Source organism: Colletes gigas, unplaced genomic scaffold, assembly GCF_013123115.1.
Source record: "Colletes gigas isolate AHSC1104 unplaced genomic scaffold, ASM1312311v1 Colletes_gigas_Sc00012, whole genome shotgun sequence".
NCBI classification, from domain to species: domain Eukaryota; kingdom Metazoa; phylum Arthropoda; class Insecta; order Hymenoptera; family Colletidae; genus Colletes; species Colletes gigas.
In genome coordinates this window covers 3,066,708-3,094,224 of record NW_025106641.1, presented here as the reverse complement: position 1 = coordinate 3,094,224, position 27,517 = coordinate 3,066,708, and the positions used below count along the sequence as shown (strand labels likewise).

General features: G+C 38.2%; 1 protein-coding gene across 7 annotated transcripts; it reads right to left on the bottom strand.

Annotated features, from left to right (window-relative positions):
- On the bottom strand, window positions 1–25,627 carry LOC122398864 (septin-7). Of its 7 annotated transcripts, none has more exons than XM_043399113.1 (11): window positions 18,328–18,465; window positions 17,269–17,711; window positions 8,524–9,001; window positions 7,505–7,712; window positions 7,187–7,439; window positions 6,662–6,851; window positions 6,409–6,574; window positions 5,721–5,762; window positions 4,902–5,037; window positions 4,649–4,812; window positions 1–1,481 (listed from the first exon to the last, which is right to left on the bottom strand). In XM_043399113.1, exons 2-11 carry the CDS (start codon window positions 17,608–17,610, stop codon window positions 1,433–1,435), a joined length of 2,028 nt encoding a protein of 675 aa, XP_043255048.1. In that variant the 5' UTR covers window positions 17,611–17,711; window positions 18,328–18,465; the 3' UTR covers window positions 1–1,432. The 7 variants fall into 7 exon arrangements, with proteins under 7 accessions (XP_043255048.1, XP_043255050.1, XP_043255052.1 ...); XM_043399117.1 differs by lacking the exons at window positions 1–1,481; window positions 17,269–17,711; window positions 18,328–18,465 and adding exons at window positions 2,424–3,693; window positions 21,892–21,893; window positions 25,486–25,627; XM_043399110.1 differs by lacking the exon at window positions 1–1,481 and adding an exon at window positions 2,424–3,693.
- Window positions 25,628–27,517: the final 1,890 nt, after the last annotated feature.

Sequence of the window (27,517 nt, the reverse complement as noted above, 5' to 3'; positions counted from 1 at the left end):
TTTTACTTTAAAATCACATTTAACTTTCTGTCGCAGAATGATGAGTTTGTCGATAAACGAAATGATCAATTACGAGCGACACTCTGTAGTATTATTTCCACGTATTAGAAAGTCTCCGGATGCCACCAAATTCGATAATCCGTTATTAAGCATTACAATGAATACTAAATAGTAGATAATAATTAGTGCAAAAGTTTCCTTTGTACAATTAATTTCCTTAGGACAAGTATCGTTTACATTTAAATGTACCATTTTTTTAATTGTTCCAAATAATACGAATATATATATTTAGACATTGATGTGATCTTTTATTCAATCTCTGGACGCAGAGCAACTTTTAATGACTATATTACGTTGGATGACGCATCGCATGTTTCGACTTTACGCGCAGTTTTCGTAAAAAGAGTTTCCCCCCGCTTCGATGAAATGATTTGGCAACGGTATTCGAATTTATGATCGACTGAGCTTGTTACTCTGGTTATGTATGTTACATACGATTGTATAAAAGCGACAAACATTGTCCCATCGTTTTACCTAGTTCTTTTACAAAACCGACTTGTTTTCAAGATTTTGTTGTTCGTATTAGTATTGTACGGTTATCAACGTACTCGTGATATTGAAAACATCAATGTAAATATCAAGTATAAATTAAATAGGATGACATACGATAACGACATTGAGGGTATCGGTATTAATATCAAAGAGACAAGAGTCGATACGAAAACGTGTACAATTAAGAAAAGAAAATTCACGTATCGGTATGATATTCTTATTTTTCTCTATTAATATCTTTTCTTGGATAACTCTTGTTAAAAAAAAAAGTTACGTCTTGCGAAACTATGTCTACATTTTGTACACTATCATAAGTTGAATTATGCTAGTATGATCTTTCTTGAGTAGTAATAATAGGAAGCGCAAAAAAGCATAGGCGAACAAGATAGAAGAAACGTTCCTTCATTTCACTCCTGAAAGAATAACGTTATGCCTTTAAATCGAGAAAATCGTATAAACATAGAACGATATACAACGTGTACATCACAACTCTTGTGGTTTATATATTCATTCCTTGTCTTTTAATGCGTTAATAAATCGTTTGAATTACACTTTGTCCGTAATGAGTTTCGAATTTAATGTTGAATCGTGTGTACCAATATCTGACAATATTGATTGAATTGAAATTTTGTATGCTAAAATGTAAAAATTAGATGCACGGTAGTTTGGTAGATTATTAACAAATTTAATCATTGGAAAATATTGTTTTTCATTCTCTCTCTCTCTCGCGCGCGCTCTCACTCTCTCTCTCTCTCTCCCTCTCTCTCACTCTCTCGATTGTTTTTATAGGAATGATCTTATCTTTCGTACGATCGCCTGCATAAAAAATTGCTGTTGACTAAGAAAAGTTTGCTCCACATGTTGCCTGTCGTGAGTCGAGTTAGAAAAGTCCTTTCTTCTTGTTCTTCTTATCCTTACCATCGACGGCCCTGAAAACAATTAAAAAATTTGTAGAAAGAAATAATTGCAGTACAATTACTAAATAGCAGCATAACTTACAGTATTAAAGAATTACAAGTTGCAATTATTTACTGCCCTAAGTTGTACCCTATTTTAATAGAAAGTATTGACGATTTCCTACATACTATTACCATTTGGGTTACTTCGAATATGAAAATATCTAAATTAAATATAAGTTTGCCATCAAATACAATTGATATTTGCTTTGCAGGTAAATTTAGAAATCGATGCAAATATCATACGATGTTACGTAAAGTTAAACTTTTCGCGAATCTTCTTCTTTGTCAAAACGTTATAATTTCGAAAGAACATGGGAGTAATGTACATTTTCATCCGTACTTGTGTAAATACAGCGATGTAAAATGTAATCATGCCAAAATCATGCTTCCAAAAATATAGACTTTCATGGCCATGACCATTAAGCCGCATGCTGTTTACAAAAGTGTTATAATTTTAATCTTTGTTATCTGAATGTTAATATGATGCTTATCATACTTTAAAAATATTTCAACATTTTTTTAAAGAAATATTCGTACACAATTCTTATATTTAAGATAGTTATTTGCTATGGTAAAACCTATCTGTTAATAACGATTAACGAGTCATCAAAGTGTTGTAACGTATTTTTAAAACTGAGATAAGTTTACATGACGATTCGTACAGAGAATTGCAACAAACCAAAAGTCCCAAGTAAAAACATACAAAATTATTGATTTTTCCAGCAATTTATAAAATTAAACGTAATAACATATGATACAGAAAGCATAACATTAAAAAGTGTCAGCGAAAAATGACGTTCGCATTGCGTTTTATATATTCATAATCACAATTATAGTAAACGATCAATTTCTCCGGCATCTGTCCATGTTATTTATGTTTACTCACAGAAAGGCTAAAAATAAGGACGACGAAAATGGTTAGTAAATGTTTTAGTAAATCAGTACGTTTATTTGCGAAACAAATTTAATGATGAAATTAACAATGTATAATAATCGTTCGTAAGTAATGACTATTGGTCGTGTGTGGCATTACCCTTTATCAAGCTGTCTCTCGATTGAATTCAAAATTTCCTCAGAAATAATCGTATCAGGAAAGAAATATTAATTTACGTGTAATGGGAATGTCGAGACATGCAAACTGGAATGTACAAATGAAATCATAAAGTAGACAGCTTGTTCAGAGTTTACAATAGCTTTTCATACTCTATAAAATGTAGGCGTTATTGAGTATATACAGACAATAATGTTTGGAGTGTCGCGCACGTTGCAATGTATATAAAACTGTGCCATTCATAGGAATATAATGATCTTTTTCATCTCTTACATGAAAGTTTATCAAACTGTGCCAAAAATATGCCCTTCTAAATATATCTACAGGGCTAACACAAGATTGGTATTAAGATTCTTTTCGATACAAACCTTTCCCTCAAACTCTTTAATCTAAAATTTAATCTTTTCGCAACGTAAAATCTACTCCTCTTATTCTTTATTAGTATTATAATTAAATGTCATTAACTATCAAATATTAGTCAGTGTGGTGTAAAACTTGTCATTCGTATTAAATTCTTTGACAATTAGAAAAGCATCGGTGTTGATAATTGTAGATATCATTCGTCAGTTTGATCGATGAGTGAACTAACAACGGTGGTTCTCTTATTACCGTTTATACGTTCATACTTTTGCGTTTAAGAAAAAAAAAAAAAAGAAAAAAAAAAAGCCTGCTACATATATCGAAACTAAAAATGTCTGATATATTTTGTAGTAATCGTAACTAGCATACGTTACCTTTTATGGTAACGTACATGTAATTGTTAAACAAAACTAATCATGAAATGCAAATCGTAAGAGTATACAAACATGTGTGATGTGTAGTCAGTTTTTTTAGAATCACGCGTACGCATATTGACATATACAACCACAGTGATGTAAGTCGCGCATGAAATGTATAAAATGTGAGATCGACGTTATTTCGGATTAAAAGAATTAGTCCTTAAACACAGCGTCGTTAAGTTTTTTTTTTAAAACTAGATGCTCGGGATGTTGTATGACAAGCTGTATCTGTGTAGGGCTGTCTTGAGGTGATTTGAAACTGGTGTGACGGCGTAGGAGACTTCCTATCCCTCGGGAACCCTTCAATGTACCCCCGCCACCGCCAGATCCCTCGGAGGACATTGATCCCGTCCTAAATTAGGGACACCCCGATATGGTATACACACAACAAACAAACAAGCGCAAGCATGACAATAACATTCGTCCGTAAAGCATTCTTAAATATGTATATACTATCTATGTACTTGTTACATCGCATTAGACATTCAGAGCTAACTTTTAAAGAAGCGTTACGAAAAGGAATAATAATGTAACTTTCCATGTCTGTGTTTTTTTTTTGTTTTTCGGTTTTGCTTTGCACAAACATGTTGTATATATCAATATATCAATATATATATATATATATATATAGATAGATAATATATATATTGAACAGACGTAACATACAACCTAGAACATATAGAAATTGCACTTTTTCCAACTATTCAAAAATGATATTTGAAAAAATGTAACAGTAACACCAATGATTTTTTGTTTGTATGTAACATTTAAGAGCGATGAGAAAATACATTCGTTGTAGGAAAAAAAGAAATGTAGAAAAGCAAAAGCACTTTATAATGTAAAGTTTTTGTGCAGACTTAATTGGCATTAGTATATTACAACGAGAATTGATTGATTAGCTCATTTCCTCAAAATGAAGCAACATTCATTGTATGAGAATATTCACTGAATTGGCTTGAATTCAATCAAGTTTAAAAAGACGGTCACAATGTACATTCTTATTAATAATTATTAGTGATTTCCTGCTATTAAACTAGACTATGCTACGAGGCTAGCTTCTGCAGAATTCTCATTCGTTTCTAAATAGCTTTTGAATATTTTAAGTCAGAGAATACGAATAAATTGTAACCAATATTATTGAGATTGGTAGCAGTAGATTATAATAAAATACTCTTTATAAAATACCTTTAAATTCGTGCAAAAATTTTTGCTTTTAATATTCTTCACGCGGTAAGATACGTGTAACACGATGATTGTAAGAATATAAACGATCGAAAGCAGATCTGTTACAGTCAAACGATACTTACTCTTTTGAATTCGCCTCCAGACTGCGTCTACGTAATTCTTCGATACTCTGTCCAGTTTGTTGTTCCCATGTTAGTTTCTCAGCCTCGAACGCGCGTCTCTTTTCATCCAGTTCGCGCACTTGTTGCTCCAAAGAGCGTCGCATCTGTTCGTGTCTTCTTTGCAACTGCGAACACAGATTTTTCTCTCGTTCAAGCAACTTTCATGTTGGAATAATAGCAGAAATTTGCTTGTTAAAAGAATGTTTACACTTACGTCTGCCTCCGAATCCTTCAGTTTTTGTTTTTTCTCCCGAACTTTCATTTCAAACACTTGCTCCATGTCAATCTCCATCTTTTTCATTTTATTCTCGTGTTCCCTCTTCTCCTCTTCCAACTGAGCCAGGGGATTCCTAAAAAACACGTGAAAATTGTATCAGCGCAAAGTATAAGTAGATACAGAAACAAATGCTGTATATAAATGTTTTTTTTTTCTCTTGCTAACCATATAGTTTGTAATTCTTTTTTTTTGTTAATACACTATCTACATATATAGTTAACTGCAAAATGAAAATGTAAATTCTGTTTAGACGCAGGACTCGGTATCACGTGACAAGAAAACAAAGAACTAGAATTGTATCATTCGGGCCAACATCAGAGATAAGTAGTCGTTAAAAAAAATACTAAAATGAACTAAAAAGCAAGCAAATTCGTACAGTATACCTAATAATACTAAATATAGCATAGTTTTCTGTTAAAATAAAAGTACAAATGACATAAAAAATATTTTATACTGCAAACTACTCACAAAAACTAAATGTTTAATTAGAGGGTTCACTACCGATTGAAATGTATTCATCTATCAATCCTGATAACAACTTTTTATGACAAATATTGACGGTTCTTCTTTGAGAAGTTGATACACGGTAATTTCATCTTTTTTTTTTTTGTATATTAACATATTTGGATAATATGGAGTGAACCCCCATGACTAAATAAATGCATCAAAAAACTAATGCGCAGTAAAATAGAAACTTGACAAGGCTTGTGCACACAAAACTATATTACACGACCCTGGGCTTATTAGAAGACTTACCACACTGTCATGAAACTGTTCATCACTCCTGGGGGGCACAAACTAACCAATAAGAAATCAGCATTAAAATTCAAGTAGAGGATGTACTATTAAAAAATGTATTTTCAGGATCACTTCCCGTCTCTAGCTTAAACTATAACATAGTCGTAACGAGATTTTCTGACATTATTTGACTTTAAAATATGATTTACAAAGGTAATCTTCGTCCTTCGATAGTTTGCATGCACAAGCTTTTTTTTTTTACATTCTCGTGGTAAAAACAAAACCAGAATGCTACTAGCTTTTATAATTATTTGCGTTTAAAAAAAATGAGAGAGAAAAAAAAAGAAAGAAAAGGAAGTCGATAGAATTAACTTGTTACAGGATTTTTATTGTTTACGTGTTCATTGCATCTTTTTTTTTTCTGTACTTATCGATTACCTAAATGCACATTTTAAATTCTACTTTGAATTCGTAAAATCCGTATTTATTTTTTAATAGTTTCATATTGTAATTATGCCGTACAGTGGTCCGCGAAAATGTTCGTACATTATTTGTTTTTATTTGCTCGTATGCTGTTTACAAGATTAAGGTGAAGAAATTTAATTCTCGTGTACAAACACGTTTGCGGGCCACTGTATACGATGGTTTTGTGTCCGGTGAAACAACGTGAATAAATTATAGATTCACAACGGTAGTGTACACTTACCTATTCAAGACTTTTGTTGGTTTTCCATCCACCCCGACACCCGCTAACGTGCGACATCGGAAATTCTCATAATGCACGTTATTTGTCACGTCTTTCAAATCTTGCAAATGCGTTCTGATTACCATGTTTCGAAGGGCAATGAAATCGCAATGCTCCAAATTCTCCACTGTTGAAAGAAGAAAAAAGGACACGCTATTTAAAAATTTTAAACAAAATTACACTTTAGCGTATCTGAATTCGTATAATTACGCACCTTCCGCGATTCCCCAAGGGTACTTTCTACCGCGAACTTTCCTACCGTCGTGTTCGACAACAGTATTTGCGCCCACTACCGCAAACGGCACTCTGTCTCTGAGAACTTTATGCAGTTTACTTTCCTCCTCTTCCTCAACCTCTGGAAACTCGTAGATTTTTATTTTGTGTTGCGCTATCTCGTTCAAAATCTGTACAATTCAAAATGAAAATGGTGAACAGTTGGGAAAATTCTATGAAATTAAACGGTGCATGTTCCGTAAATGGTTAACACTTTGACGGCCGCTGTCACGTACACGTGACTTCGCGAGCTAGTAGACGTCGGCCACTGTCACGTGCGCGTGATCTAATGCATCAGCCACCATTTCATCGTACATTCAACTTATTACGTTTGTTGAGGTTACATTTATAATTTCTTATAATAATATTCCTAGCATCTTCATGTATCTCATCGATGGGCAACGGTTTTTGCGTGATACTTGCGGCCTTTAAAGTGTTAACAGAGATTTCACTATGAAACGCGTACCTGTTTCTTGAAGTGAGCACATTCGTCTGGTGTCATGGTGTCTGCTTTCGCGATTACAGGTATGATATTAACTTTATCATGAAGACGTTGCATGAACTCAACGTCCAGCGGTTTTAGTCCATGGCCAGATGGTGCAACAAAGTAAAGACAGCAATGTACTCGACTGTCTGGTATCTGCCTTCTCACTACACGAGACTCGGCATTTAGGAACTCCTCGTATTTTGATTCGATATACTCAATTACTGGTACCCAACTAAAATAAGAATATACGTTATTGCTTTTGATCACAAGAGAATAGATGTATAAATAAAAAATTACCAATTGCTGTTGTCGACTGCGTCGCCAAAACCGGGCGTATCAACGACAGTCAAGGTAAGATTCACACCGTTCTCCTTTAACAACACTTTGCTAGTTTCTACGGCTACAGTTTTCTTAACCCTAAGGCTAGGTCCAGGGTACTCGGCACTGTATATATCAGCGAGAAACATCGAATTGATCAATGTCGATTTGCCTAGTCCCGACTCCCCTAAACAAACATATTGAAGAAACGAAAATTAAAATAGCAATGTACAGACAATAACAGTTACAGAAGACGTGCATATAATTTTAAGTAACAAAGAGTACTCTGACCTTTTGGTCGTGTACTTTGAACTGGTCAAAGTACCGCGCCCTCTCTTTCAAGGATAAACGTTTCAATTGCTCTATTTACGGAGAAATGTCTATTTATACCGGCACTAATATTAGCGACACTCGGGCTGTATTCTGAAATCTCAAACTTTCGTCTCGACGAACGTTTTTCGCGATAACTCTCGCGAAGAGCTCATAGGCTAACACGGAAATTTTGAAATAAAACAAAAAGAAAAGAAAATCTTAAATTTATCTGTAAGATATTCGTAATATTTAGTAATTATAAACCGAACGATAAGGTTCATTTAAGGGGGTCGTTGAAAGTACAATTGAGAACCCCTACTGCTCCATGGCAAAAAAAAATGTACAGCACGTGTTAAGCAGATGCAAGTTTATATTAAGCAATATCCCCTCGAAAATTCAAGTAGCAATCGGCGAGAAACGGATCTCTTTGTCTTTTGAACAGAAAAAGTTTTTAAGAAGAAAAGGAATGCAGAGTGCATGGACAATGGACACTGTCACGGCAGTTTTCCATATCTGCGAATGTCCTCGACATTTCTTAAAATTACAATGTGAAAAATATTCCTACTCGAAGTCTCATTGTTTATTTACAATTGTGCTAATATTAGGGTTCTTCTATCATAAACAATATTGCAAGTTGTAAGTTAAAAGGAACTGGATTGGTCGTTTGGTAAAATAAGCGAACTAACCGACAACCATGAGAGTGAAATCGAAACCCTTCTTCACGGCTTTTCTGTAAACTTGGTTGGGTAGGTTCGCGAACCCGACGTATCCGTCGAGTTCTTTGGGTTTGGTCGGCGGCGTTGGCCACGGATAATGCAGCACAGTGGCCTCTTTGTTGGTATCGTTGGTCCTGCTGGACTCCCGTTTATTGCTATCTTCCGACGCATCGTTTTGGTTCAAGATCACCGTAGTCGGGGGTAATCGTGACTTGGAGGTAGGCGCCGAAGACGTGACGCTGGTGTACGCGGTCGAGGAAGCAGGTGGCGCTGTGTTGGGCGAGGCGAGGGTCGTGGTCGTCGTAGTCGTCGTCGTCGTCGATGACGTCGTGCTCACCGACGACGGTGCCTGTGACGGCGGCTGAGGTGGCGGTACCGACGGCACAGACGGCGACGATATTATTCCAGGGTTGTCGCCTTTGAAGAACAGCTCGCGCTTCGCCTGTATCTGAAAATAAACAGAGACGCACATATGTCCTATTAATAGCGGTTTTAAGCTATCTCGCCTTCTTTCTTTTATTCGTACAATTTGAATCGTAAAAGTTCTATTTCAAATATGGTTGCAAATCGTTCGATGCTCGTGGAACACGATAATAATTCGGGACGAGGCCTAATCCCTAATCCCTAATCTCTAATCTCTAATCTCTAATCTCGCCATGGTTTAACTCTTTGTTCTCGTATTATGTCACCGACTTGAACGAGACAGAAATATTCATGCTGATAACCGTGGCTGACACGCAGTCTGTACTCCGGATATGTAAATTACCTACTCGATCCCCTGCGTTTCGATTCCGGTTTTATTTCATACCGAATAAAGAATGGCGTTCTTTGGCGCCCAAGCTTATACAATTGTTCTAGACCACTGTGGAACTTTAAACTAGTTTCACAGCGATCATTGATCCAACCGCGCGGAATTTGATCGACCGATTAGTAACTCGAGGGGGAGGGGGGTAGTAGAGGATTTATCTGAAAAATTTATTCTATATTTTATTTTGAAATTTTCGCTGCTTCGTGTACGTGACTTTACCGTTTGAGTCACCATAATGTGTCATCATTCATTAAACTTGTTTTTTTAATGTCAAGCTTTATCTTTATATTTATAATTCCTGATAATACCGTTCCTAGTAACTGATATTTAAGGCGATACCGATCTGTTATATAAATTGATGAAATTCATAAAGAGTTTTCGATCGAAAAGCAGTTAGGGAACTTTTATCAAGTTGAAACTGTTAGGAAAATTGCTGGCGGCAAGCCACCGCGGCGTTCGCGTGAAACGTGCAGCCATCAAAGTGTTCGGTGTAACGGTATCGCCCGAAAAGATCAACAAACGCGCAGAAAAACACAAACAGGGGAAAGATACGTTGCATCGGTTGTTCGGCAACGATCGATACGCTTTGCATATAGCAACAACCTGCTATGGTTAGGTTCGAGTGCTGCTGCAGTGTCTTAATGAACTTCCTGTCGGAAGTGGCCACTGTTTAAAGTACCAAGTACAGGTTAGAATCGCCATGCTTGATAAATCGGGGTATATACATAGCTTGCGCGAAACGCAACATTAGGTAGCAAAAATTAATTATACAAAGAGTAGGAAATTGGATTGTGACTCAACGAGATTGACAAAAGACTGAAAATAGCGCGCGTTCGCAAAAGCATTTTCGCGTGAAGCGCGCGCAGCCAAATCGTCAGCGAGATCTCGTTGCATTATGCGACGTGAAAGAGAGGCAGGCGGCGGCGGTACGCTCTCGCAGCTACGCGAGCACGAAACAAAAGCGGCGAACAATTTTGCTACGCCGCTGTTTAATGCCGAAGCGTAGAGAAAGAACGCGCCCAGGGAATCGTAATATGTTGCGCGTGCGTTCCGTTACCATTCGATCCTAACACTGCTCGGAATATAAACTCTGTAGCTGGTTCAGGCTCGTTAAGGCGCGGCGGAACGTGCGTAAGGTCAAGGCGGAAACGAATAACGTGCCAGATTTTCTATATGCTCGTTCCGCGGCTTTCTTCGGTACTCGATGCTCGAGAAGCGATTAAATCACGGCTATCCGTAAATAAATCGAAGTAGGTTTTTTAGGAAACTGAGAAACCAAGTTTCGAGTTTGATTTAGAATCCTTGATTATAACGCGATGTAATAAAGAACATGCGTTGTACTCGAGAGAAGTCTCTGGGGAGCCGGTGACTTGGACGAATTCAACGCAGCATGATGGAACAGAAAGAAAAACCGGTCCAGTGCGCACAAGACCGTATCGCGAGTGCCTCGTTCCGAAATCCCTTGAAAAATCTAAAGTTAATAGTGACAATTTACACGTACGACTGTGATTTTCGCTTTTAAACTTTTAGGTTTGAATTGGCATTTCACGATAATGGGGATCTTTGTTATCTCAATACTAAGAATCGAAAATAATCTGTTCTATATAGAGGGTCTGTCGGATCAGCGAGACGATCTCGAGACGATCCTTTGCGGAATCCACACAAGTTTCAAATATCCGTTTGCGTCCATTTTTAGCGGTCGCTGTGGTTGCATCGCATTTTTTTCATCCCGTAATTTGTAATACAGATCACGTGCACACGGAGGCGACTGCGATGCATATAACACCAACGGAAAATACAATTGTTGCTTCTATCTTATAGTAAAATATTCATCGTTCAAGGCTATAGTTTTTAATAATTCGATCCGAAAATTTTTGCCGCTTATTCTAGAAACGTTGTACTTTTAATTTAAGAGACAAAGTAATTTTCCTATTGCAATTCCATTGGAACGTAGTTTCGTGGACCGATAGAAACATAAACACCATCTCGGTAAAGTGCAGGTGGTTTCCGTGACCGTGGAACACCTGTCCTCTTTCTTCTCCTCAGGCACTGATAATGCACAGATAAGGACACGCGCGATTCTCTTCACGGCAGATGTTTACCGTGTTGAGACAGATGTTAACTAAGCTTTCTCGAATTAAAGTAAATCATTGGCCAGCGTGCACTGTTTACAATACCGATCGTTATTAATAATAGCTTCTTAAGTAAAATTGGACTTGATAACTGATAGGTCGCAGGCTCACTAGGTCAGACGTTGGACCGACTCGTCGTTATTTTTATAAATTGATTTTGTACACTATTCGAGACAACTTTTGCCCAACGTTGCTACCCATGTTCCACGGTACACGGACACATTAACTACAAGTTTCAAGCTTCTATGGGTATCTCGAAAGAAAATATGTATTTTCGGTATCCTGTTGATTTCCAAACGGAAATTCGAACGTTATTCTTCTACGAGAAATGCTCCCCTGCACATCTTGTGCTATATTTGTAAAGTTGTGATCGTCTGCCAGGAATGGGTGGATGATTTGTTGATAAGAACCGTTTCTGTGTCAAGTACAGTTTCCAGGCGCAGCGAAGATATACATACGAACGATTGGTATCGAACAGAACCCTTGATAACAACTTGTCGAAGGAAATTTCGGTCGATCTTCGACGCGCAAGAGAATAAACAAGTTACGAGAAAACAGAAAACAGAAAAATTTCAAAAATATTTCAAATCATTCTGGAAAAATTATTTTCTGATGCGGGGGGCAATTATAATAATTTTTGGTCAATAGACATACCACCGAAATCCTACCCACTTTCAAGAAAAAAAATCGAGAAGGTGTGAAGTTTTTCGACAAAATTAAAAAATTTTTAATCGTCCTAAAAAAATTATTTTTGGTTACAGGGGTCGATTACAATCATTTTTGGTCAATAGACATACCCCCGAAATCCTACGCACTTTCTAGACAAAAATTCGTGAAGGTGTGAAATTTTTCGACAAAATTACAAAATTTCAAATCGTGCTAAAAAAATTATTTTTAGTTGCAGGGGTCAATTACAATCATTTTTGGTCAATAGACATACCCCCGAAATCCTACCCATTTTCTAGAAAAAAATTCGAGAAGGTGTGCAATTTTTTGTCAAAATTAAAAAATTTCTAATCGTTCTAAAAAAATTATTTTTGGTTTCAGGGGCTAATTATAATCATTTTTCGTGAATAGACATACCCCCGAAATCCTACCCATTTTCTAGAAAAAAATTCGAGAAGGTGGAGAAATTTTTTGCCAAATTAAAAAATCTGAAATCGTTTTGGAAAAATTATTCGAATGTCTTCGAAACTGTTGTCGATACCAAGTGACCAACGACTCGATAAATTCTGAAATAAAGTTCAGAATAAACTTTAATAGAGGGATAGACGCTTTGAGCGGTTGTCGGTTTTACTCTATCAAGCATGCGTTTTTTCGTGGCTTGTTAGCAAAGCTAGGCACGGCTTTAAAATAGATCAAAGCCGCCTTGTTCGGAACGGCAACGTTTCGTGCACTTATCTTATTTATTATTATTATTATTTTCCCGGACCGGTATACACACATTAGAAATTAATGTTCTCGGAAGTTTATCGTCCAGTATCGTTTTAAATAAAATGCAATAGACAAGTGTAGAGATAAAAATAAAATAATATTAATGGTAGTTTGAAAGGCGAGATGTTGACAAGCGCGTGTACGTTCCGCTCGAGTGTCTAATCTGCGTTATCTGGGCACATAATTTGCGTTACAGCGTCACGCTTTTGCATACCAATGATGGAATCGTAGAACCGATTACAAGACCTGGATTTTTTCATACTGGCAATGGTCGACCGCGTTCTACATCGAGCTCTTTGTCGGAGTGTCTTCTTCCGTACTTGTGAACGCGTGGCATGCTTGCAGCTTTCAAAATACAATACCGCGACCGTACAAGAGAAATATTTCTCCCTTTTCGAGCCGACTACGCCGCACCGTCCGCACTTATATTACAAGTCTGCGGAAACGGATAGATTCGCGTTTGAATTCATTCCCCACACGTCTGAATCACTCGACGCGGCCTTGCATCAACTGGTAAACTGTTAAATTATAAAAACGATAAACAAGATTTATCGCTACCGAGCACGAGAAAACATAAAACAGTCTAAACCTGTTGCAATATTTATTACTGTTTACTTGAAAATGAAAAATTCAATACTATACCAACAGTATTTCTCTCGCCCTATTATGGCGAAACTAGGGATCGTTTTAAAAAAATTCCCTCGCCTCTTGAGGCTTCCTTTATAAAATGTGTAATTTTCTAACGTGGCCGTATCGTATTTAACGTATCAAGTAGCTATTAAAGGTCGCCGAGCAACCAGTTTCAGGTAACTCATCTGACGTTCTTAGTTAAAATGTCCTATCTCTGTATTCATTCTTCAAGTTCTTAAAATTTATTACACTGCCTTGTCTTTTCGATTCCTTGGGTTTTATCGAACCTCGTGAACGTGAAAATATGGCGATTTTAATGTACGAAACTTCGTGACGAGTGTAACTTCGAAATAGCGAAACTTGGCATAAAGTTTTAATTTACGACAAGGAGAAAATGAAAATAAAAAAAAGTTGACATTTTGAACATCGAACCTACTCGTAACCTATTTCGCGTGAAATTTGTTCGTTAAAGGTAGCATCTTCCAACATGGCACCCACGTGTCCTCGACCCGTACGAATCTCCTTAATTAATGCTCTGTCGTAAGGGCGGGAACGGCTTCGTGAAATTCAACCGTCGAGAGGTTGCGTCTCGCACGTGCCATCACAACGTTCTAGCTGATTTCGTTCAATTAACGTTGATTACCTAGGAGCTCACCATTACAAACGAGCCACGGTGGGCAAGATTAAGCATCGAGTCACTTTGAAATCGAATTGTTAATCCCTAATATCAACCAGCAGCAGTTCACTGCCATTAAACAATTTTAATAGGAGATTTTAGAGGCCAAAATCACACGAAAATCAAGAATATCAATTTCTTGACTGAGGCTTCGTTAAAAAGTTATTAAAAAATTTCAAATCATTCCGAAAAAAATATTGTCAGTAGCGGGGGTCGATTACAATCATTTTTTGTCATTATACATACCCTCGAAATCCTACGCATTTTTGAGAAAAAAATTCAAGAAAGTGGCCCAATTTTTCATCGAAATTGAAAAGTTTCAAATCGTTCTGAAAAAATTATTTTCGGTTGCGGGGGTCAATTGCAATCATTTTCGGTCAATAGACATAACCCCGAATTCCTACCCACTTTCGAGAAAAAAATTCGAGAAGGTACTGAAGTTTTTCGACAAAATTAAAAGATTTCTAATCGTTCTAGAAAAATTATTTTCGGTTGCGGGGGTCGATTGCAATCATTTTTGGTCAATAGACATAACCCCGAATTCCTACCCACTTTCGAGAAAAAAATTCGAGAAGGTACTGAAGTTTTTCGACAAAATTAAAAGATTTCTAATCATTCTAAAAAAATTATATTCGGTTGCGGGGGTCAATTACGATCATTTTTGGTGAATAGACATACCCCCGAAATCCTGCGCATTTTCGAGAAAAAAATTCAGAACTGACGGAACTTTAAACGTTAATAATTTCTTAACGAAGCCTCCATCAACAAATTTGTTTTCTTGATTTTCGTCTTATTTTGGCGTCTAGAATCTTTCGTTAAAATTTTTCCCAAGGTTGGTCGAACACTCTGTATATTTGAGATAACAAACTAAAAAACATTCTGCATCTATTCCTCGACCATTTTTCTCACTCTTTGCTTTGTTTAAATTAAACTCAGCTATTTGTATAAAATGCTACGCGGAGGGTTGAAAATGTCCACGGAAGGAACAAGGAACACGGACGTTGTTTGGGATAAAAAAAACGGGGTGAAAAACTGGGACGCGCCCTGCTTTTCTGAAAGGGTACTTTGTATGTCGGACGTGTGTGCAGATGGTGGGTTTCCCCTTCGTGTTCCACGGAATCTTACTAGGGTCGTTTCGATATACATTTATACCATAGAGGTATATACAATCTTACGTTTGTTAATAACCAAACATAAACTTGGAAAAGTACCTTAGAAAATATGTCAAATTATAGATTAAAAATGGAACCTTCTGTATATTCGAAATTACCTATAAAAGACCCCAACACAGACCTAACCTAATCTAACCTAACCTAGAACCCACGAAAGTTTTGTAACGTTATCAGTAATAAAATAAACAGATTAAAAGATACTACAACCGATACGAGAGCTAATGTAAGAACTTAAACAGTTAGATATAGCCCAAAATTTAGGTACTTTATAATAATTATTTGAAATAAAAATGTTTGGTAATTTTTTAAAAAACCTAAACCTATATTATAACAATATCCAAGGGCCGATTTTAAAACACGATTCAACTAGCAATCAAATTATTGTTATAATTTTTTGCACGCGTGCGTTAAACATTTGTTGGACGATGAACGTAAAGGCGTTCGATTCGTTTAAACTCTGCCCGAATTGTATCTCTTTCTTGGTTCTGAGTCACGAATTACAGTATATTTTCTTATTGTATATGACGCACGAGGGTGGGACCCTCGACTAAGCCGCCCCCGTGGTTACACGAGCCTAGGCCCTCTTTCAAAATACATATACGAGGGGTGACCATGTGCGCTTCCACAGTGATTCTCAAATTTTCAGATATCTCGTCTAACCGGGAGTCGGTAAAACGAATCCACTACGTATTTACACGAACATTTCGTGTGGTTCGATTATTCGAATAAATTGCAGAGTTCCGTACGGAAACAAAACTTTTTTACTCGCTTCTAGTCAACTGTAATTGCATACGTCGTTACTCGTAATTAATGTTACCAATAAGTTCCACGGAATTCGGTCGTTAAAGGGAGGGCTAAAAATAACGCGTCGATGGGACGTGGCATAAAGAATTGAAAGCACATGCTTGACGCAAAAGAGCATTAAAGAGGAATTAAAAGCGAAGTCCCTCTCGCGAAAGCCCATGAAAATGGAGATAAGAACGCTGCCCCCGCCGCCATATGTATCACCCTCGCAATGTTATTACTCCACGCGCCCTCGTGCGCATCCTAATAGCAAATCTCTCGCTCTTTACTCCCTATCGTACACTTTTCTGCACCAACAACATACTACACAAGATCAAATAGAGTGTACTAGATCCTTGAACAAAAATTTACCAATTCGATATTAACCCGGACCTAATATTTCAAGATATAAGAATTTCAGAAAACGTACAATTCGCTATTTTTTTTTATATTTCTCTATCGCTGGACATACATATACTGTGTGCGTCGTCGAGACTCGACTCGGCTGGACTCTGCGAGTCAACCAGTTTTCTCACAGAGTCACACAGAAAAGAGAATAAATGGAACGATCACGTGGTCCTTTAAGTCTCCGGGTGGGAAGAGACGAGCGACCTCCACTGTGTCAGAGGTATAAAATTTGATTCTTTGAGAAACGAGATTGGGTTACGCAGTCATCAGGTACGTGACAGACCTCCATCCGCCATCTGGAAGTTGTAACGACATCCATGGGAAACCGTGATCTCGCACGACTAAATCTACGCGTCAAACAGGCAGTTAAAACGATTGAAAATCACAATTGTTAAGACAATTACGTCTACTCCATGTACCCCATTGTCTCGACATATTAACGAAATTTTATTCCATTAACCTTAATTTGCGCATTTTAAGTTTCGAAAATAGGGACTATTATAACAATCTCAAGGTGCTTAGAATTTTGTCTACCGATGTAGGTAAATATACCGGTATTCCTGAATTTCAGTGTCTGTAAGGATATACAATAATATCGGTATTTTATGTTTCGATAAAAGTCTCTCGTAAAAATAATTCGTCGAAAAAAGGAAAGATGCAGCACGGGCTTACCGACGTGGTGTCGCCGTTCGCCTTTTCCCCGTCTAGTATCCTCTGCCTGAGGGCAAGCCTGTCGAGGCTCGCCAGCCTGTAACTACCACCGACTTCGCGATCTCTGTTCAATCGTTCGGCCGTGCCGCTGCCGTTGGAACCGGCGTTGAAGCTGGACGTGTATTTTGGCAACGTTGGTGGAGGCACTTGACGCGGTTTATCACGATTCAGCATCGAATTGCTGCTGCACAAAAACGACGAATTGTTCGATGCAGATCGCGTAGACGACGACATGCTGATCGAAGTCTTTATGCCATTGCTCTGAGCGCCGGCGGCAGAACCGTTTTGATTTTCGGTCGACATTTCCACTAGAGTTTCACGCGATTTACTTGGTCAACGCAATCCTCTCTGTCTTTCTCCTTCGTCCGTCTATACCGCCGATGCAGCTTTTATATTGGTCTTTTCTATCGCCAGGCAAACCGACAATGAAGGTTTAAGTCATATTTTATCTAAGAATGCAAGGGGGATCGTGAATTAATACGATCGAGTTCGGGCAAGAAAAAAAAAAAAAGAAGAAAAAGAGAAACGGGCGTGCCTACCACAAAAGGTGTATACTTTCGTAACGGGCGAATATATGTCGTGCTTCTTTTGCTTCTCTGACTTGATGATATTGGTTTCTGCGATCCAAGAGACTGTTGCTTAACGCGTTCAAACCGTGGATTCAAAAGGAATCGTGGGTACAACGTATGTATCAGTAAACGATACAAAATTCTCAAGTATTTCTACAAATAAACTTTTTCCTAATTTCATCGGAGAATTCAAACGGTTGATTGAACGAACAAAGATCTCTTGGACGAAATGATCGTGAATAAGAAAAGCAGTACGAAAATACTAGATATTTAAATTCGTAGACCAAATCATGATTTATCCACGGAAACGCCTTCGTTACACAGAATCAGCAGAAACCATATCTCACGGTCATAGACGTTGCTGATAATATTACCAACGAACGTGCAGACGCACATAGATCTACGACCACGTCGGGGGTTAATTACTTGGAAGAAAACAACGAGTACTCACTGTACGCGCTTTACACGCTAGATCTGTCAGGCTCGAAGTAAAAATTCGTGTACGCGTGTTACAACAGCACTCCTGTGCAACAAAGATACGTACACAACGCGACGCGAGGCGAGGCGAGGCAAGGCAAACAGAGAGGATGCGAAAAATAGCATAAACGGAATAAAGAGAGAAATTGTGCATCGGTAGCGCTGCGTGGGCTCATGAACGCCGGTGCTGCTGGTGATTCACGCTGTCGGCGAACCGGCCGAACGTGGCCACGTTCACTCTCACTTTTCTGTGCATTGTTTCATCGTCGACAAACTCTTTCCGTGCACGAAAACTTAAACGACGTTATTCTTCGTTCGGCCGATCGCGAGGCAAAACAAAAACAACGAAGGGGGGGAAAAAGTTAAACGACCTTTGCCGACACACACACACTCTCACACACGCACTGTACACACCCGTCGCGCGCGTACACGCACACAACTCGGCCAACGAAAGTTGACAGCCAACGGCGACCGACACACACGACGCGCCCGACTCGAATACACTGCGATGCCTAACGAACGACCACGCCTGACGCAGCCACCGCCGGTAGTGGGGGTAAATCCACTACATCGCCGCTTGTGCTCCTCGGATAACCAACGTGGCTGCCTTTCTTCTCTGCGCATGTATTCCACGGTATAACGACGACCAATCGCGACCAACCGCACGAACATCCTGCCAGATGAGCGAATATATTGTTCTCGGTACGAGTTTTCGTTTAGCGTTTCGACGAATTGCGTTATTCCGAATCGCTTTTCTCCGCTCGAAATCGAAAATCCATCTTATGCCAACCGTGTCTAAGCAACAGCAACATTTAAGTTTTCACCTGTCGAACCAGACGTATCGATTCTTTTTACCAAAGATTTGATGGAAATGTTTATTTAACACCTCGAGTACGACACAACTTTCAATCTCTAGCGATACGATTTTTGAAGGAGTTACGTCACAGAAACTATGTTGAATAAGTGGTACATATGACATCTACTGTACGGTCTTTAGATGATTAAATTTCAATGGTTTATGGATTGGTATAAATGTAGTACGAATGTCGTATTTGAAGGGTTTCAGAAATTATTATTCTAGCACCGCCGGGAAAACAGTATTGTCAAATATAGTATATTTGAGCAGTAATTATAATAAAAATAAACATATAGAAGCATTGGTTTTTCCCGAAAGTTACCACAGACGAGGTATACGAGTAAACGTTGGATCCAATCGATTTTTTCGGCCCATTTCTCTAGGGCTCTAGAGCCCCATTACCACATTCGTGTCACTCGCAACGTTACCAACCGGCTATAGAAACAAACGCAGGAAGAAACGAGACAGAAATTCTTTTGTTTTTTAACGGAATGAAAACTGTATATGGTTCAAAGTTTGAACAATTCATAACAATACGTGGCATACGAATAATGAAAGGGCCTATCAGTTTACGTAAATTTTAATTTTTCGCGAAAGAAGAAAAAACCGCAACAGTTGTTCTCTAGGTTAAACTGTCAAACTAACTCTTGACTTTGACATTGAATCTCTCCACTCTTTCCACTCTCAAAGGGATACAAATTTTGTAAGATCTAGGAGTGTATAATTTAACGAAATTAATAGATTATTCTTACAAGGGAAATGTCGATCGTTGATTTAATGAAATTTTACGATCGACGCTTGGGTATGTTCCCTTGTCGGTAACATGAACTCGTTCTTTGCCTTAGTGGCTATTGTCAGAGTGAATCGTATGGAAGTTATAAATATACATTTGTACGATCTCGTGTAACAAATTATACGCATTCGCGAATTATAAGCTCCACTGTTGTGCAATTAATTCGATCGATTTTAAATATATGTATATACCTGTGCGAATAATTTTTCAACTCACTGCATGTAGTTTAATAGTTCGATGCTCTTATTAGTTCGTAGTCCAATTAAGGTCACAATGATACTTGAAGCATTCTGCCGCGTACTTCCTAGTGTCGTGTTAGAATACCAAGCATGACAGCCGGGTTAAGTCGACGCCGCGATCATTGACACCGTAAAAAAATGAAGTCGCGCGAGAAGATGCGTAGATCACTGTTGTTACATTCTAGCCGTGATACGAGCCCTTGGGAAGAACAATCATATTTCGAGATAACGAAACGTTGCCGGACTCTGTTTTCTCATTTTACTTTAAATCAATGAATCCGCCGAGACATAACATTAACCTAGTTCCATCGTTCACCATTTTATTCTTTGACCCAATATTCATTCGTGTAACGTAACACGAACACAGATAAGGGCGCTGAAAGACCGTTGATCGTTACTACATCGAACTTTGCATACGTTGTATCCGAATACCGATACGTCGATAAAGAATCGTTAACGTCACGATAATTAAGTAAACGTGCACTCGGTGCACATAAGCGTTCCATCCACCTACCATACTCGACGTACGTATACAAACTGTATATTTATAGGGTTCGAATTTAAGGTTAAAATTTGTCAATAGTGCCAATGTAAGGGCTAGAAATTGGTGGTCGAGACCAGAATACCTCCTAAACGCAATACTCCGGATAAGAGGTTACAAACACACTAGAAAAATAATTCGAGTAACATAACTACCTGTTGAGAAGAATCGGCCTGTCGGCTATTGTATCTGGCAAGAATTGCCGGGTTCAGACGTTGTCTCGGCGCCGTCGGTGCAAACATTTTAACGATCCAAACGACCGAGCCCGTTTCTTTTATTAATTTCCAACAGTTTCACCAGGATCGTCTCTCTCTCTCACTCTCGACCACGGAAACAGTCGATCAGGTTTCACAGATCTCTTCCAACGTCCGTAACATTTTTAGCAATCGTGTTTAATCTAATCGGAAATTGTGACGCAAATACAGGTACGAGTGATTCTAGGTTCGCTAGCCAAACACCCGTACGATCCCGTAATCAAATTCTGACTGATCTTCCGCTATTACTCTCTTTTGCTTAAACACTCGCGGTACAGCTACATTTCACCGTTCTTTATCGCGCCAAAGATGCGACGATCCCTCGTTATCGCAATTACGTTACGAGAATAAAGAAAAGAAATACACCTTGCGTCCCTTGCGCGTTACTCAGTGATCTCGATTACGCATCGATGCAGAGTGAATCATACGTGCCATCGAATGTAACGGACACTGTTAAATGTGAATCGCGTATGTAAACAGAAACAGAACGCCACGCGCAGGATTCGAAAACTGGCAGTGATTGCGACAGGGGCCAGGTATACCGGAAACCGCTCGTCGTTTCAAATTCGAACATCGAGTAAACAACACCTGTCTGTTCTACGTAAAAGTATGATACAAACTATGATGGAAAAAAAAATAATAAATTAATAGAATTGAATAGGCGATTTAATTTTGCTACTGACTGTAGGGGAACGATGAAAACAAATTCGGTTCGAAATCGATTGCGCGATCCGAATACTTCGAGCCTCGACGGAACGTACTATAGACCCGTGATTTTAGTATGGCGAACACGACGCGCGTTTCAATGCGTGTTGCTCGACAATCGGAATGCGACTAGCCTTATCAGAAACTTACCGCTGCCGTGATGCCCGAAGTGACCGTTGTGGATGTGACGTTGTCATCGATGCCGCGATCATCGTCGTCATTGTAGAAGCGTTTATCGTGAAGAATGCGGTCGTCCAACATCCGCACGAAACCGGAAACAAAATGAGGAAAAGGAGGAAGGAGGAGCACGATAAAGGGAACGAGGATAAGAGAAAAGATGCACGGAAAAAAAAGGAATAAAAAGACCAATTTAAGTTAGTCCATCGTTAACATCAAGTTCCTGTTAATAACTGCCTACTTAAAAATTATTTCTTTCACGCCGTAACCGTGTGCTTTGAAGATTTGAATCAAAGTTAATTGCCAAAATTCGCGCCAAATTTTTCACGAACCGATCGTATGATCGATCCAAGAGGCGAACTAATTATTTTAAGCCTCGTGAAAGTACATCGTGTGCAGTCTTGTAATGCCCCCATTCGAAAACCGATCGATAATGCTCAGGTGGCAAAAAAAGAAACAATATTTCGTCAATTTGCCTCGAAAGAGGACACGTCGCTACTGGCGCCGAGTTAACTCGATTATTATTATTATTGTTACGATAAGGTGACGATCTCGATCGATCGCGATGCAGGTATGGTATACACATATATCTAATGAAAAAATTAGCTCGTATTTTCAATCTTTCGAAATGTAACGATCCAATTAAATAGTTGGTCCGAAACGCTACTGCGAATGACCAATAATGTCCCATCTAATCGCACTTTGTCCATTTCAACGGAAAACGAACATTTCGAATATTTCGCCCAGGATAAATGCAATAACGTTAACATTCTCGATTAGCAAGATGAAATTAAAATAATCCGTAGCATTCGTTCAATTATATCCCTTCGACCGCAACGTTCGTTTGCATAAAACATTTACAAGAAATATGTTCTTCTTTCATTTATAATATACATACGAACACGAGCGGGAGTAACCGTATTTCCGTTTGTTTCTTATTACCATCGAATCGATTACCGATTTCCGTTATAAATTAAGGATCGATCATACCGACTCGACCCGAGAGAATAGCTAATCGTCGAGTAATTAACGAAATCAGAAGCTGGCGCTTACGTGTATTCTGCGAGATAAACAGCACGGTAGAAGTTTCCATTTCGATCATCGAAAACGATCCCCCTATATCGTCGCTATCGAACTTTTTCTCCGGGCGTGGTGAAATCACGGGGAACGCCGCGCGAAGATCCGTCGCGAACCGAAAATAGATACCGCAAAAAGTAGAGGAGCGCGAAAATTCCGTGGTCGGATATCCCAAGTATCGTTGGATTCCCCTTGCATTTGATCATCGGTTGCACGACGAAAGCGTATTTTAAAGATTACAGCGTCAGAAAATTCGCGAACGCGAACAACGAAAATTTTCAATTCTAATTCACCGAATAATCTTGCGTTCGGGAAAAATCGATACGCTCGAGGGATACATATTCCCAAGATTTCGCAGCGCCAGAAAAGTAGCGGAAAACTTGAAATTTTATTAGGAACGAGGCAACGATTGCTCTGCCGTTAGCTAAGAAGAAGAAGAAGAAGAAGAGGAAGCTAGAAATCTCACGGCCTGTGTCGATACGAAACGATTAGGTGGGTGAAGGATCAGCGGTTGGGACCGGTACATCTGTTTTCGGTATAGTTACGCTTTATCTTTCGGCGAACCCTTTGTCCGCTTCGGACTGTGAACGCGACACGAACGCAAGGGGATTCTTTTTCACCGGCGGGCAACTGTGCACATGGACCATTTCGCGACGAACTAACGATGGAATACGGTGATCTTTAAAGCGTGGAATTCGGTTGAATCGCGATGGTCCCTTAAAACACAATCCACACAAGCAGATCCGCGCAGAAACCGAACGACGGAGAGGTAGATCGCGAGGAAAGAGTGGATTCGACGGATCGATCCAACTGCTCTTGGCGTGTTTACAAGTCGAATACAGAAAGTGTACTAAAATCTTGATGAGGCTCTCGCGGTTCACAATCAGGCTTCTCGAGCCTCTACGCGTGTTTCACGTGCCGACCAAGTTCTCGACTGTTCCGAGCGCAAGACAATTATAATGTTAAATGTACGGCTTGCTGCCTCCCTCTTTCTTTTTTCCCTTCTTTCTATTTTACGGCCAGAGCACCGTGCTACGCGGCTTCTAAGGTACCGCCGATGGCTCCTGCCCACCGATAGCGATACGATTTAAACCACTCAAAATTCCTGCCAGTTTATGTACACGAAACTATACAAACGTTTACATTTGTTACATTCAACCAACGAAATATGTACGTTAAACTGAACTATTTTATATAATATATATACATATGTATAACAAGGGATGGGTTTACCTACCAATACCTTATTCATACCTTCGAGATCGGACAAATGAATGTACAATAAATCAACAACATTGTCATAAACGACAAAACTAATTAAAATCGTTTTAAAATCTGTCGTATCGTTATCGTACAACCATAGAAAAAGTAGCTGCAACTTTCTTCCGCTACTAAACGAACGAGAGCGGAGTTTGAAAAGAAAAGAAAAAGAGGGTCAGTCAAGATGTCATATGTACTATTACCACGGCACTTCAAAGTCCGGTATACATATATATATATATGTATATATATGTGACAGATATGATTTCACCGACCTGTGTAAAATAATAGTTTAATATTACACGTATCAAAGAAAACAAGATACCGCATAACGCAACTAGCAAAATGTGAAACAGAAGGAATCTACCGATATACTACGACACTATATTTTTAATATTTATTGTTAGGATATTCGCTTTGACAATTTCTAAATAACTACAGAGATCGTCTCTAGGAAAAGGTTTCTTCTCATTTCCCACTTGTTTAACTAGAACTAACAATCTACATCGCGCTATTTAGATTAATTGTCTGCTATGGCTGTGATAAATGAGAGCAAGTTACTTGATGCTTGTTCAAATTCACAGTATTTTACGATGAAAATAAAAACAATATCGTGGGAAACTTCGTGAGATACGAAAAAATATTTCTAAATTTCTAACTTTCGACGAACAATACATTTAAATCGTTATCGTCAAATCATACGGAGTTATCTTCGATCATACGTGAACAAACGTGATGTTTCTAATCGAAATTTAAACGATGGTATAATATTCTTGTCAAGCACTCGTGACAACTGGAAATCATTTATTATTATCTAACTGTATTTCATGTGTCATCGAAATGTTACGGCTACATAAACGTCGTACAATGTTCGCGTAAAATTGCAGGCTTCGCAAGAAAAGAAACTGTCACTACATATGAGAAAAAAATAATTGTAAAAAAAAAATATAATACAGACTGACGGTTAATAAAGTAAATCTGAATTTCAAGGGCGTATTAGTCTGCGTTAAAGCGAAGAAAAAAAACAGTAACACGGTTCAAGTGGCTAAATTAAACCAGTTGAGACCATTTCGCGAAATAGTTGGTAGGTTAGGTCGGCTGCCGTATTGACCGGGCAGTCACGGCGCTGTGTATTGACGCAAAAATTTGGCGCCCTCAAAATGGTCGTCCTCGCGACTCATCGAAATTTTCATGTTTACCGCATATCGAAATGAACTTTCCATTACTTACCACTTCTCTGCATCGTTCCGGCGAATCGTTACAACGACTCATTAAACATAACTCTGCCGATTGAACAACGTGAGATAAGTTTTAGCGGACAACCACCGACGTATCCATCGACGCGACACCAATAGCCTATCACGCACCCGTGCACTCGTACCTTAACTCAGTCGGACAGTCTGTCTGGCATGTGTTTTCAAACGATCTCCAAGAGACTCGAATGGAAATCGAGACATGCGTGCGCAGAAATATGGTTATGAAAACCGTTCACCGACGTTTCACGGCGCAATGACATTCCACGAACAACGGATCGTCAGAGCAACCGCCTTTACACGAAATTTCTTTGTTATAGATATTCGAATCCCTGATTCAAACTTGGCGATCGGATGTACGATGAATTATTTATCGTTTAAATATCGTAATCCCACAGTTTCGATCAATATTTTCGATTAACACAATTTTCGTATCGTTGAATTGAAATAAGTATAATAATAAACACGAACATTGTCTCTGAAACTTTGGTACTACGATTCGTATTATTGATTGTCAATGGAACATTCGAAATAGACCATATCGACTTTGTGTATTGTTCGCTGAACATTCTATGTTTATTTTAATGATATGTACCAGTAATTGAGAATTATATTTTGAAAACCAGAATGCGCGCTTTAAACGTGAGGACCACCTTAAAGGATAGGAATAATTGGCTATGTTCAGTTAGGAATTCTATACTCCAAACATTGAACATCGTGTTCTATAAGAATCTAAAACACTGTACTAATAAACGTGATAATTCCACTATTAATTTTTAGTTTTCGACCGCTTTTATACAACAATGGATAAAAAATTGTGATGGAAATTGCTAAAATTACCAAGATTTCTATTGTAAATGCTACGCACATAACGTTTGTGTTACTTATCCTTGTATGCTTGTCTAACCTTGTACTCCCAAGTATGGAAGAATAGTAATGCAGCAATGTTGTGTATGTGACATTATTTATAAAATGAAAATAGATAATTCATGCAAAATAATTTTTATTTCGTCTTAATTGTTAATCTTTCTGAAGAGATAAAATCTATACACATTCAATGCATAAAAATATAGATTTCAATGGTTTCTAATGGAAATAAACCATCTCTAACTGGATACTTTATTTCCTCCAGTTTTTTTAACAGATTTTTTGATATACAAAATGTATACGAGATAAACCTTTTTATCAGTTACAATATGATTCCTATCGCACCCAATAAAAGTGAATTCAGAGACAAAACAGATTTGATGGGAAAAGAAACTCGTTATGACCTATGAGAACATGGAATTAATACATAATTTACACAATTAAATAATGTAGTTCATAAATTGACTAAACTTAAAATAGAATTATTCTGAAGATTAGTGTTAGAATAAATTTTACTCGTTTCCCGATGGAAATTGACAAGCTTTTATATGTTGCAAAGTATTTCAATGCTAGTAATAGGCAATGAATAAACAATTATTGTCTATTGTTTACATTGTTTTTTATAAATCACATGTAATGTAAAATATGTAATGGTTGTTCTTCCATCGAAGAAAATATGGAGTTATTGAACGTTGCATGATAATACTTCTACCAAAGTTTGCGATTAAGAATTACCAGAGTATAAAAATGACTGTAACTTGGGAATAAAATTAAATAAGGGTCATATTTGTATAAACTATTTCGTTGCTTTTATTTTCTCTGGTGTTTCTGTTTAAAATTAAAATTTGCCTGGCTCTAGTATGTGCCACATGTTGTGGAGCACCCCGTATATTTGTTTAACCAAAATTCTAATAGAAATTTGTATTCGTGAATAAAATTTCGTAATATTTCTCGAATAAGATGCATTAAATCAACTTTCTTTAATTCGTGACGAAGAAAGAGGTTGGAGAAGTATGTACAGTGACGGTCGTTTCCATTCTATGCATAGGGGTGGGAAAATAAAACAAGCGCCACCGAGTAGACCACCGACAAATCATTGGCCAGTGTCTCGAGGGGCTGTGAAGATGTTGCTGCGTCCCACA